General features: G+C 35.9%; 1 protein-coding gene across 1 annotated transcript in view; it reads right to left on the bottom strand.

Moving 5' to 3' along the window:
* The window catches only part of LOC104032468 (adhesion G protein-coupled receptor A3), a 285,114-nt gene that overhangs the window by 155,413 nt on the left and 114,836 nt on the right, over nt 1-14,865 (bottom strand). Inside the window, exon 6 of the mRNA XM_075717669.1 lies at nt 13,989-14,152. Within this exon, the coding sequence (XP_075573784.1) occupies nt 13,989-14,152 (164 nt within the window). The remainder of the gene's footprint in view (nt 1-13,988; nt 14,153-14,865) is intronic.

The following is a 14,865-nucleotide window of genomic DNA, read 5'->3' as shown; positions in this document are numbered from 1 at the left end:
AGAGGGATCACTTCTACTTTTTTACAGAGTAAGAATGCTGGCCAGCATCATATGCAGGATTTGAACATGAGTGAATATGTGATATTGCTGTCTGGGAGAAGCACACAGAGGATTAAGGGTCTAGCTACTATCTACTAAAATGTTGTAAGTCTGCTGTGACTATAAAGGGCAGGTTTCAGATATCCCTCCTTACTTGTATATACCACCTGCAGTTTATCTTCTGATTGCACCTATTATTTGTGGACATGGATGCATTACTAAACATTTCTTGAAACATATCTAGTATTTCTATATGATCTTTGGCTTCTGACTAAAAGAACAGAAAGTAAACCAGATTAATACCTCATTCATAATAACTGCAGGCTTGGGCTTAGTCATTTACATTAAAGGTTTTTACTAGAAGATGGAGACAACCTCTCTCTCCAAAAGGTTGCAATCTTTATGTTGCATCACAAAGTCAGTTATGGAATATAAGGAAAAGTTATAGTGTGGAATTTAGCCATAAATTAACTGAATTATTATGAAAATGGAGTCCAGAAAAATTAAACATACTGTCACAAGCACAACAGAAATATATACTACTCACAGAAATAATTTTTTTCTCATGAATACAGTAATTTTTAAGTGAGGATATTGTAGCTTGATAAATATTTTTGCTTATGCACAGAATGACATGTTGTGTCATGAGGCTATGAAGTAGTAAGAGTGTGAACTACAGTATCAATATTTCTTAAGTCAAACTAAATAACTTGCCTGGCATACAGATGCAGTGTAACAGTATCACTTTGAATTTATCTCTGCCTTTATAGCTGGTCTTTAAGGCTCTCCTGTTATCACTTCTGTTGCTCAGCCTTAGGAATCGCCAAACCCAGAAATGGAGTAGGAATGATGTGTTCTGTGCAGATTTTGTCAATTAATGATCAGAAGTAAATGAAACCTTTTTGAACCGCAGCATATCAGAAAAGGAGAAAATGATCCTTTGATTGACATCAGTCATATCAACAACCTACTCATTTTCTTTTTCTTTGCAAATCCTTCTAAGTCCCAGCAAAGATGCAAAGTGAATGAAACATACCTTTGGTTTACCATTAGGACAGGATATCCTTCTGACCAGCTGAACCCTTTCACAATGTACGTATTTGGATTGGCCAAATTGACAAATAATGCTGCAAACTCATTTTCAAAGTGAAACTAGTAAAATTTCTATGGATTATGACATTTGCAGAGCAAGGAAGGCACACTTAAGTACTTCTACAAAACATCTGCTTTTAATCTATGTGTTGTCTACAAAAAAATGACTACCAGAGCTGATCTTCAGTTGTTTTCCAGGGATAATAATGATTTAAATGACTGAGGCTGGTTCTGCAACTATTACTAATGCAAAAGTTCTAGTCAACTTCAGTGACATAGCTCACAGATATAAGGATTAATTGCATCAATGAGAGTTCCAGGATTAGGGCCAATACCCTTTATCCTGAACGGCTATAAAATGATTGTATAGTTCCATCAGCATCAGCTGGAAATACTTATTTTAAATCCATAATCCAAGAATCCTTCAAATTCAGAATAAAAATAGAAGTATTTACTAAAAACGAAAATATTTACTAATAACTAAACACACGTTTTCAAACTTGACTTTGAGAATAAAGTAAGAAGTAAGACATAAGGAATTCTGAAAGCATTTGGAATGATTTTTGGCATTGATTTGACAACACTTGAAATAAAACAGCCCTGGCAAGGATATCCCTACACAAGAGAAATTTCCTCTTTGATTATGTGATTACTGAAGACCAAATAAATATATATAATCTCTGATGCTCATATGTATATAAGTATGTGTGTATGTGTGTGTACATATGGCAGATACAACAGCCTCATAAGATTAAAAATAATTTACAGTTTACTGTTGTATCCTGGGAGTGGAGGGACTAACTTGGGGGGATTTTATTTAATTTTTTACACACATTAAAAAACCCCCAAGATTCCTCTTCCAAGACAATCTGCTCTGCTGCCCTCGTGTTTGGAGTCAGCACCACCATCTGTAAGTGAGAGGTGTGACTCTCCTATAGGCATTTAGATCAAGGGCTGCTGAAGTGTTTTACAGTCTTTACCTGTCTTGTCTCTCTAGTCAGTACTAAACCATGATTGTGGCAGAGCACCACAGGAATCACTGATTGCAGCATGAATCTAAAGGTCTAACCTGTCATTACAGTAATTACATCTTTATCTTTCACTTCTCAGCAGAAAGGGGTTTTGTTGACTGAAGGCCAGATTCTTTATGCAATCCAGTCTTGTATTTCAGATTAGCTCTAGACTAGAATACTGAGGACATATGGAGGAGGAATCAGGTTACACAAATACCACTGAATCAGAATATCACTTAAGAGTCCTTCTCACAGAAAGTATATCCATGCACATTTTATGCATGCAGTGCCCCAAGATGTATATAAAGTTGAAAAAGAAAACAGAAATTATTTCAATAACCATTAGCTAAAATAGAAAAACAGCAGGGTATACTGAAGCTCTAAGGAAATGTTCCAGTGTGTGTGCCCTTAATGTCTTCATAAAACAATTTATATCGCAGACATGCACACACATTAAATACTTTCTGCCTTTTGCCTTACTGTTCAGTTCTTGAGATTTTAAAAATAGTTCAATTTTCATTCTAATTCCTCCTTTCTTTTTGTTTACTGTTTTAAAAGATGGAAAGGAGAAGAATGTGAAGGAAATACTACTCTCACTGGATGTATATGAGATACAAATATTTGTAAAAGACATAACATGCAATGCATCTCTAACCTGTATTTTAGTTACATTTTAAATATAGTATGATCACATTTAAAACGTATGCACTTATAATGAATGGACACTACTGTTTTCTGGATGAATGATCAAAAGCAAATCTTAATAAACATGACCAGCACAAGATATTGGAGACATGATCAGAGAAAAATGAAACTACGTCCTACCTCCAGTCAGATTTGTTGCATTTTCTCCTGCACGACATATAACCTGGGCAGCACAACTCTCTACAGCTAAATAGCTACTAAGTACATAATCCTGGTTACTATACTGGAGCATTCTGCTGTTCAGTTTACCATAGACGCAGTTTTCTGCTATACATTTTCTGGTCCTCTTTGGGCTTTGATTGATACTGGCACCTTTTACACAGTCAGAAATAGGAAAATCCACAGGTTTCTCCAGGTTGCCCACACATCAGTGCAGTGTTACAGTGCTCATGTCTCAGGATATACCATTGACTTCTGCCTCGTGGTAGAAAATTCAGTTTGCTACAGTGCACCACAAGCTTTTGAGGCAGGAAAAATCCCAGAGGTTGGCATTTTGCTTCTTGTTAATCACTTGATTTATTGTATTGCCAATGGGCTTTTTATTTGAACTGAGTGTGCCTACAGAGTGCGGCACATCCTGCTGACAAAAGTGTGAGTTAGAGCTCTAATATTTGTATACAACCTCAGTAGGAAAGAAATGTGCATGGAAAGCATGGTGGGGGGAAGTTGGAAGTGAGGACAAAGTAAAGGAACTGGTCCAATAAAAAGGACAGATGAAAATGAGGAAAAACAAATAGAAAAACATGAGTTAAAATTTTGAATTGTTGACACAGCAAATTATATCTGTTGATATTTACTGAATGGAACTGAAGAAAACAGAGTGATCTGAATTGCTCCGAAGGCCAGTTCTGCCAAGAAAGGGAGGTGCCAGTACACCAGTGCAAATTTCCGTAGTGCAAAATTTGCTGACAATAACGAGAGATTTGGTGTAGAAGGTCACAGACGGTGCCACATGCCAAGGAAGTCAAGAATGAATACAGAACTGGAGCCAAGCTTCAGTTTTAATAAACACTTTGCCTGGCTCCAATTTTAACATAATAACAAGAAAATACAAATGCCAACATGTACTAAACACATCAAAATAAGATAAGTCTTTTGGGCTTGGGACAAGAAGGCTTTGTACCATATTCATTTACCACTCACTGCAGAAAAAGTAGAGCTTCTGTTTGTGTAACAGCTTCTTATTTCCACCAACTTCATAATGCTGGCAGGACACGGAATATTCCACACGATTTTATCAGTCCCTTTCACCCTCATACATGCTTTTCAGACAGGAACATAAAGTAGATGTATTTTTTTGCAGCATCTCATAATTAAATCACAGGCTTATGTTTATTTTGTAATGCCAAGTGCTATACTGAAATGTTCGCTACAAACCAAAGAGCAAGATTTCAGACAGGTATACTGTTTTACTTTAAGTTACAAATTTTGTATTATGTTTTACTCCTGCAAACTTCTGTAAAGCCATCAAAACTGAGAAAAAGAGAGAGAAAGGATGCGTGTCTCATGAGCAGGCATAGCAGAGTCAGTGGACCGAGGCACTGATAAGAATGCAGATGCTGCTGCAGGGAGCTGAACAGAAGCAGCAATCCCAGGATTTATCCTGAGTTAGAAGTACAGTGAGCCCAGGCTGTCACAGTCCCCTACTAATGGTGCTTCAGTTATCTGGGTTAGCTAACCTCATAAATATACTCCATAGCTACAAAACAGAAGATTAAAGTCAGTGCAGTTATGCCAAGAGGAGCTCCAATCATAACAGCTTTGGATGACAGGCTCACTGAGAAGCACTTGGATTCCATGACTTCTCAGACTTCTTTAATTCAAATCAGTTGCACCTGTGCAGAAACTAAGGAAACTTGAGCTGGGAAAAGTACAGCTCAAACCCAGTCACTTTTAGCAAATCCAACTCATACAGGTTTCAGCCAGCACTCAGCAGGTGGATGACAGGTCCAGCCATGACAAAGTTATTTAACTTGCCTTTCTCTACAGCTGTTTCCCCCAGATTTATAAGCCCCTGTGAAAGTGTATTATCAGTTTTGCACTGGGTCTAGGGACTGATGCGTGTTGTGTCCATTACAACCATTTTAAGTGAGGGAGGAGTGGAAAAACACTTTGTTATTTACTGATAGCAGTGATTCACTTGGTAGGAAAGTGGCTGTAGAGAAATACAGAGGTAATAGGTTTCACTTAATAGCATTTAACATAAATGCCAAATATCATAATACTAATTTGTAAAATGGCAACAGCTACTTGAAAAGTTTCCACAATAGGAATTTAAGGTTTCATTCCAGTTAATCAGTTCATCAAAATTATTATCTGCATGCAGGCAAAATAAAGCCACATCTTGCATTGGCATACCTAGCAGAAATTTAAAAGAATGGGCAAAGAGTTTTTTCATCACTGATTTCTTCCTTATCAAATAAAACTGCTGCTACTTTTCAATTTCTTATTTTCACATTGTCCCAGAAGTCTACTTTAGAAGCTGGGGAGCATTTGATTATTTGCCACATCCTGAAACTTGAAGACTGTGACGTATTGACAGCTATGGTATTGGAAGATTCATCAACACAAATCCATTCACTGGCAAGAGTCAGAAGCCATTGCTAGAAAGCTAATTTTGATTACTCAAATTATCCTTATGGCAAGCAAGCTGGCAGGCTCGTGGCTATGCACATTCATTACAGCTTGCAGTTAATAAAAATGGCTGAGCAGTGGCAAGGATAAAGCACCTAGCTCTACAAAATCTATTGATTAGCTTTTCTATCTGGGAAGTGCAGTGGAAGCACTCATCTTTCCAAACCTTAAGCACCACTAGCCATCGTCTTTTTATTTTCATATCATTACTACACACTCAGACCAAGGAAGCATGGCAGCAGGAAGGTCCCAAGAGTGGCAGTGATTGCCCCTAATTGCCCTGAGTCCAGCAGGCTGCATAAGTACCCATCTATGCTGCAAGAATGCCAAATGAAAAAGAAATGTAAAAGTTGTAAGAGGTGCTGAACAAGTGATAGTTCTGTTGAAGTAAGAACTTCTCCCAGTCAGTGTATGAAATTTTTCCATTCCAAACTCCTCTCAGCCCAGCTGACAGTGTCAGAAACTGCAGCTCTCTACAGCCATCTTTATACATATATTAAAGAAAGTGCTGTATGATGAAATGTGCTGTAAAAGTGTGAAATATCAGTATGGCATACTCCACTTAATTAGAACAGAGGATGTTAGAATGGAGGCTTTATAAGGAACTTTCCCATGAGAACAATTAAGATTAATTACAACAAATTGTAATCAGTGCTGTTAACTGGACAATATTAACATGGGTTTGGCAAAGAAGCTTATATAATTTTATCTAGGAATTACCAGTATAAAATTTAATCCTAGTCTTTTAATGTACATATTACCATGTTAAGAATAAAGAATATATCTTCCTGGATACTCCATGGGCCTTAGTCAAGGCTGGCTGTCTTACCATTGCTTTCCTCATGAGCAACTAGCTTTTGGAGATGGCCAGTCAAGTCTTCAAGGGCAGAAGTTCTGAAGATTAAAGCAGCTTCATTTCGCTGGTATTCTCCTCACTGTATCTTAGCTAAATTTTCCTCTAGTTATTTTGCATGCTTTTTGGAACAAGTAGGCAAAGACAATGCAGAAAATCAGACAAAACTGTATATTAAAACCACTGATGTTAAGAGTAATCTATCGGAAGAAAAACAAATTGGGTACATTTCCAGCATCTAAATCAGTGAGATTTCAGGGGTGAAAAGTTCTGTTGAACCACAATTTCACGTGTGGATGAAGATCCACAGATGCAAGAAAATACGTAGCATTAAACCTCATCCTTTAAGTTTCTCAAATGACTATTTTAATACGTCTGTTATTTCACATCTGTAAGTTTTAAATGTTATTTTGTGCCCCCAACCTTGCAGCAGTGTTTTAAACCACCACTAAAGAAATTAGATAATAATGTTTAATATTAAATGTAGGGCACCATATTCCTTTCCTGCCCCCCAGTTTGAGACTGATCATATTAGGATGAGAAATCTAGAATTTGGAGCCAAAAGGTTAGAGCATTGTTGGTTTCATACTACCAAATGTTTACCTATTGAAAACCTTGATATTTAAAAAGGGCCACTTAGCTCTGATAGAAAATGAATCTACCACAGCCATGTTTGAAAGGTCTAAAATGTAGTTAAATTATTTGATTTATAGATATTCTGCAATTATCCACATTTTGTTATTAAAGAAAATCCTGAATTGCTAATGTTGTAAAATAGAAACAATTGCAAGAGGATTTAACTACAGCTAATTGTATCACTATCCATATCTTGCAAAACCTAATCCTGTGAAAGGTTACTAATGGGAATATTCCTATTTCAAAATAATTAGACCTACTCATATGATTAGGCACTCCCTGCAGAATTGGAGCTGAAGTCTTGATCCCACATATTCTTGAAGACAATGATGCTCCGCATGAATGCAGCAGGCTATCTGTAGGCTGCCAAGAAACTGCAGGACTGGAATCTAAATCTGGATAATTAATCCATCATTCTTTGTACTTGAGATTTTGAGTTTAGTCAGTTACTACATACTGAAAAAAACCCCACACTTCAATATTTACATTGTGTTAATGCAGTAAGAATGACTTGTAAATGAAGAAAGAAATGGTTGAAACAATGATCTCAAGCCCATTCCTAAGTTTATATAAATAACAAATGAGACAAAAAAAGCCCTGTTGTGTGCACTAAGAGAGAAATAAATTAAGAAAATTACTTTGAGCCAGTATTTGTTATTGCAATGTATTTCATGTAGGAAAGAAAACTTTTAAGAACAATCTATGTGCAGATGCATACCATTATAATTTTAAGACTCAAAAAGCAATGTAGATAATTCATTTTTGTCACCATATGAAAAAAGCAGCTTCAAATCTCATTTCTCACCTAATATCCCTAGCACAAAATATTTGACAGTAGTCTTAAAAGCTGATGCAGAATGAAGCTGAATGCATTCGGTTGATTTCAGGCTTAAATGTAATTGTTGAAAAAGTCTCCTTTCAAAGACTGCATTTCCCTATATCAATCTATTTTTTTCTACTTTTGGCATTTTAAAAGTACATCTTTCTTTCCAAGTTCTTACTATTGCACAGTGGAAACAGACTTACTCTGCTAGGGATGAAGGGAAAATGATGTGCAAGCACATCAGGTAAAATTATAAGGACATTTCAACATATTTAGCACCTAAAACATCGCTATTTCTCCCATTGCTGTGAAAACAGTTAAAGCCACACTCTATTTTAAGAATATATGTCAAGAATTAAAAAAGTTGCTTCAGAAAATGAAAGTACTTTATACAAGAAGTATAGAAAAGAAAATGTTCTCTTTTTTCCCAATCATATTACTGTAATTGATTTAAAATGTCTTGAATGTTCCGAATTTTTGTGGTAATTTAGGTAAGATTGCAAAAAAAATTACTAGGAAAATAAGCTAGGGAGCTGCATGTGGCCCAAGAGAAATACGCCTTAATGTTCTGCTCATATTTAAGCATGAGAAATACAGATCAGAAAATGTGAGTAGATAAGTAATGATGAAAGTACTTCATACCTTTCTATGTAAGAAATTAAATCTGAAAATGGTCAAGAAATCTCTAAGAACACAAGTAGAAAGAGTGCATAAAGAATATAAATGTGTTCTTTTCTTTTTTGCTTTGCGCCAGTTTCGATGTGAACAGATATGGAGCACCAGAGCAGAAAGCACTTACATTTTAATCTGACTCTGCTCCTTTAGAGGATGAATATTCTGATTCTCAGTGAAGTGAGGCAAACTACAAAGGACAAGGTGCTGGTTAAGTACAAACAATTCCCTAACAACTATATCCTCTCCCTCCCAATATATTATTTACAATTTCAATGAAACATTTAATGAATTGTATTGCAGAATACAGAAGCCAGAAAAGTATCTATTCCTTTGATTTGTATCCCTCCCTTTGAAGTAGCCCTCCTAAGCAGGGAGCCTATTATACCAAAAAAAAGCACATTTCAATAATTTTTAATGAGTCACAACTTGCTAATTTCACTCATGAACTAACACTTTAAACTAAGTAGTTTACAGAATTCAGAGACTGAGTAATAATTCAAACACTGTTGGACACTCACAACTTGTAGCTATTCTCTTCCATTGTTTCTGACCTCTATTTTCAGTAGGATGGATTTTTATTCTTCTTTAGTGTTAACACTTTTCTCAGTAGACAGCCCTCTAAGGCATGCTAGAAACCTAATCATACAGATCTTATACAGATAAAACTCCAGCTCAGTATTTTGAGTAGTCATTCCCTGTCATCCATAGTGAAAGTCCTAACTGACTACTAAAGCTATGAGTAAATTATGAACCAACCCAAACAATTTTTCCCTGCAAGTTTGATGTAAACAGTTATAATTCTATTCATCACAACCAACAGGCACACTACCCATGAACAGAATACACATTTTGTTGTAATACACACTTTCAAAATAACGTACTCTAACAACCCCTCTAAGCCAGGTGAAACACACTGCAGTTGATTTTCATGAACATGGAACACCCAGAGCAACAGCAGAATTTGAAAACAGTTTCTGAATGCTCACATCCTCTGAAAAACAGGCTCCTGAGCCTAGGGAGGCCACCCTATCCCCCCCATCAAGGTAAACAGATGCTATCTCAGCCATGTTAATGCAAGAAAGGAAAATTACTCAGCTGCAATATTTTGCTTGCCGGTACTCTGTGCTTTGCAAGTTCTACTTCCACCATATTTTCCCCTAAGACTGCATCTTAAAATGAATGTATCTAACATTTGAGTTTATATCTGTTTCCTTACTCTGGAAGTTTCTTGACTGAGGATGGTATATGAAGAACATCCATTAATATTAGCTTTGCTAATTGTATTCTTTTGCCCTTGTTGGTTGTAGTTATTGAAATGACACGGGTTTTTCAGAGATGTGCACAATATAGGTAAATAAATAACGCTGTATCTTATATCTCTTTTCACTCTTGTCCTACAATCCTGTGTTGAAGCAGTTCAACATGCAAGGAGATTTTCTCGCATTCAATACAACCCAGCAAATAAGGAAGTGGGAAATGAGGAAAAATTTGGGACAGAAGCATAACAAAGAGACAAGCAACTGATTAATTTCTCCCAAGGAAAAGACTTGTATAGATCTTTTCATCATAGATAGAGAAAGAACATAGACATAGTTTTGCGAGACTACATTTAGCCCATTCCTCATGAAAGGGTCAGACGCAAAGGGCTAGAAGGAGCTCTGCTAACGTGGCCCGAGAGCCATCCAAGACTGTTAGAGATTGCTTTATCAGACTTACTGCTGGACTGCCTTTCTGCAGACTGCTGGGAAAGGTAAGGACAACAACAGGAACAGGAAAGGCGACATGCCACAAAACTAGCTTGCCTGAAAGTGCTGTGATGAGATGGTGTGGATGTATATATGTCAAACCATCTGCTCGAGTAGAGCAAAGTGGCTTTTGAAAAAAAAATCTAGGCTTCTCTACATTTAGACTTCCTGAGAACTGACAAGATACTACGTCTAGTTCTTTTCACCTGTCTGCTTTATAGGAAAATAGTCCACACAACAATATGATGACCAAGATTAGGACAGAAGACTACATATACCTGAAAAGCTACTGACACCAAGAAAAGAACTAAACCTATCCAATCTCGCACAGAAAAATGCATAATGATAAGGAACAAAAATGTAATTTATTATGTATAAATCCATTAAACTCTAAGCAAAAAAAAAATCCTAATATCTGTTGTATTTTCTTACTTTTGAAGCAACTTTTTTTTTTTTAATTAAAAAAAGGTGATAGCATGGTCCCAATTATTTACTTATAAACATCTGTAGAAAAAACATATATGCAAAAAGCAATACTTTAATTTGTAGGAGACCTGCAAAAGAAACAGTATTCTGTCCCAGGAGGATTAGGTTATTTTCTTTGTGGTGGAAATAAATAAATAATAATGTCTTAAAGCACTATAAAATTATTTTTATACTTTGACCTTTGCAATATTTTTGGTATAAATATTTACATAATTTTCAGCCAAATCATTTATTTAAAGATTACTGATATTAAGTCAACTACTTCCTAAACTTTAAAGAAAATCTAACTGGGGGAGACAAGAAAGTCAGCACTTTTCCAAACATCTGCTTTGATGAGTCAACATTTTCTAACAAAAAGGCTTCATCAGAGTTATATGTCAATTGTAATTTGCAGTACAAATGAAGTTTTACTACCTAGTGTCGCTAGTTCAATAGCATCAATACAGCTTTGAGGCTGAGAAACTAAATCCTAATACCTCATTCATTGGTGTAAATAATCAAAACCCAGCTTTAAGAGCAATCTTTCATAATCCCGTTAAGACAAAAACTCATACAGGTCTTTCCTGAGTGAAGAATTTGGCCTGCAGAATCCATTTCTGCTGATGATGTGTGCAAGGGAAAACCACAGACTCCTCTCAGACCTCAGGTGGAATTTATAGCACTGGTATTCAAGAAAATGTAATTTTCCTCCTGTAAATTGAGTAAGTTTTATTTGGACTCACGGAGAAACAGTAACAAGGCACTGCATGAAGCCAATTTCACAACCATTTTTCAGAAAGATACTCTGTCCATACTGTTACAAATTCATTGCAGTCCCTCATAATTAAGGCAGAAGACAAAGGCACAACTATCTTTTACCATCAAACTATTTTTCAGCCTTATTTCCAACATTGTCAAAAATTGCTTTCTAGCCGAACATTTCTGAAAGTTGGAGATTTTTTTTAAAGAATATTTAAGTAGCTCTTATACGCTGTTAATGAACTATGCAAGCAGAATCCTGTGAATTCCAAAACTGTGTAGTTACTTAAATTAATTCTTATAAGAAACATCAAAGCAGGTTTTTAACTGTTTTCAGTGGGTGACTTCTTTGGCTATTTTGAGTTATCAGATGCACAAGACAGATTTGTGAGAAAGAAATTTGAAAGATGATTTCTTCTCCCACCAAACTGTAAAATAAATCTAAAAAGCTCATAGCAAACTGTCCCCTGTAGCTATGCAGATTTTTTTTTACTATCTCGTTTCCTCTTCACATACTTTGACTTTTTGCTTCATTCCCTAACTCATCTGCAAAGATCTTTGCCATTTCCCATCTATTTTTATTTTTTCCCTTCCATTCTTCTTTTCTTTGCTCGTCTTGTGACTGTGATACCTCATGACCTCTTCTAGCATGTAGAACGAAGATCAGTAACTATAAATACAAATGTCTGACAGTATGAAAGATGTTCACATGCAGGAGTTTCTAATTTTCAAATGACTACTTAATATTTTCTTCAAGATATGTTTAATTTGATCAGCTGTATGCATATTTCAACACATATTATTCTTAAAACATTCTCAATAGTTGTTATTATTTTGGTGCCAGACAGCCTTCTATTACGCCTAAATCAAATTAAGTTACTGAAAATGAAATTGCTAAATGTTGTGGGTACTGTGAGCTGCCCAACAGATATTATGAGCACCGTGAACTACCTGGCAGACATTGCAGAGCTGGTGGAAGGCTCAGCAAATATAATCACTGTGAAGCACTCTGCAGATATTAAAAGCGGTGTCATGCTATTGGCAGTCATTACTAACTTTTTCAAGTGTTCTGTGGACATTATAAACAGCAGTGAGAACTAGATGGGCCTTATAAATTCTGTATCAGAGGTGTGGTAAGGAATTTAATTCCTATTAGGAATTAAATTACAAAATTCTGAGAAATTACTTTAATTTCCTCTCTGAAATTCACAGGTTCATATCCATTGGCAACCTGGAAATACCAATTAACAGTCCTTAATTGATTCTTCTGATCATTCCAGCATTTTCAGAAAGAGGACTTTTCCTGCTGGGAAATGGATCTCTATGAAGATGCCCATGCTGGGTGTCTATAAAATGACAGCTTGGTATTGGAGAAGTATTGCAGATTTTCAAATATTCAGTAATATAGGCTACTGGAAACTTCTCTGCCTTTTGCTCACAAGAGCTCATTCCTTATTTGCCTCCAGACAGGTATCTGTGTTTCCTTAACAATTCAGCTGATGGAACATCTGTAGCTGGTATTCACATCCTTTCACATCTCTCCCAGTTGCAAATATCTGTATTTGCTGTTGTGGAAACCAAATTTTTTGTTATTACTCCAGTCAGCCCTGATCCCCCTTCTGCTATAAATATGTTAGCAACACACATCATTCTTCTTGTGGTTATTAGGATAAAAGAGCGGCTTTCCTTTTGTTTCCGTAAGACATTAGCAAAGTCACAATCCCAGCAATCTTCTGTCATTCAAGAAAGTCAAAGATTCAAAGATTCTGAGATTAATGAAGTACCTGTGAAATTCTACTTCTGATTATGGAACCCCAGCATAATCTTAGGCAAAGATGTTTTCCTCTGCAGTGCATGATACTTTTAGAATCTCTGGGTTTGTCTGTTCCTTGCTAGCCAGTGTTCAGTGTGAGAGGAATTTTCTTTACTCGTTCATATTTTCTTTGTTTTCTTCCTCACACCATATCCATCATGTTTGCTATGGTGGAAAATCTTTTTCAAAAAGCAGTTCACTTATAGATCTTCAAATACAGACTTCACCTAACTGAAGCTCACTGTAAAAATTCTGTTCATACCCAGGATGCAGTACTAAATTGTACAGTTACAGGTTTATAAAAATGAAAAATACAGGAATGAAATCTGACATTTATGCCACACTGTCAGAGATATAACTTGAAAGGAACATTCTATAAAACCCTGTAGGAATCCTCAGTTTCATGCAGTATACAATGTAGTGCTACCATCATGGGTTAATGTTTTAAATAATAATTACCTGTTACCTAATATATAGACAGGGCAGTAGTGTTCTTGCAATATATATATATATATTATTTTGTATGAAATAAGAAATCTGTGGTTTTTTCCCATTCCTTCTCAATCTCAGTTGTATTTTCTGTGCCATATACCTGAATTTCTTGTGCCTATAAGCAAGTAAGTCAGATTTATTACTGGGGGGGGGGGGGGGGGGGGGTTTTCCCATAATTTCTAGTTTTTAATATTTTCTCTGGATTCCACTTCAATTTGTAATGTTAAATGAGAGTACAGCTCACCGCATATCAGCTGGTTTTCATTCAGGTTACGAAATGACAGCCCTTGTAAAGCACTGGGGTAAGCACAAACTGTTTCCTCTGCTATTCGAACGGAAGCATTCCTGGCCCATTGCAAGACCCATTTTAGATTACAGTCACAAATGAGTGAATCGGTGTTGAAATGTCTAGAAAGGCAAAGAAAGATCACAACTGTTACACATGCAATTTTCATAAACGTACTTACTTTTGTTGGATTCAAATTACCTAACTCCAAAGAGAACTAATTCTAGATAGATGCATAAATATGGATGTATAATTATAGATGTATAATTATAATGATATCCTGAGACAACTAATACACATTGTCCGAGTGTTAATGACTTCCAAGACATTATGCCAAAATTCTGGTTTTCGTTACAGAACAGCATCACTGACTACTGAATTAAATTTGAGTATGTGCTGTTGTAGAAGTCATACTATAACATACTTTCACTTACTAAAAAATCTTTTAAGTAGAAACTTCACCATGGAAGCATCCAATATACACTTTTATATCTGAGAGAGGTACATTTAATATAAATAACTGAGAATTGTTATTATAATTGCAGGAAAAATATTTAACATGAATGTCTTTCTGTATTTAGAGTTATTATATGATGTAATGCATGAAAACATGGAAAGGTGTAAGATCATAAAGGGAAAAAATCCAGGGGCGCTAGTCAGGATGGCTAGACTGGGCTAGTCAGGAGTGGGGTCAAGTTGTCAGCACTATCCATTTCACTGGGACAGGTAGAAGATAGCAGCTCATAATAGTGAGACAGACATTGATAACAAAATACTGCATATTTTATATTTGGAATGCATTGCCAGAAACAATCCTCTTTGAATTCATATTCAA

Source organism: Pelecanus crispus, chromosome 10 (genome assembly GCF_030463565.1).
Source record: "Pelecanus crispus isolate bPelCri1 chromosome 10, bPelCri1.pri, whole genome shotgun sequence".
NCBI lineage: Eukaryota > Metazoa > Chordata > Aves > Pelecaniformes > Pelecanidae > Pelecanus > Pelecanus crispus.
The sequence above is the reverse complement of the archived record's forward strand: the minus strand, read 5'-3'. Positions and strand labels throughout refer to the sequence as shown.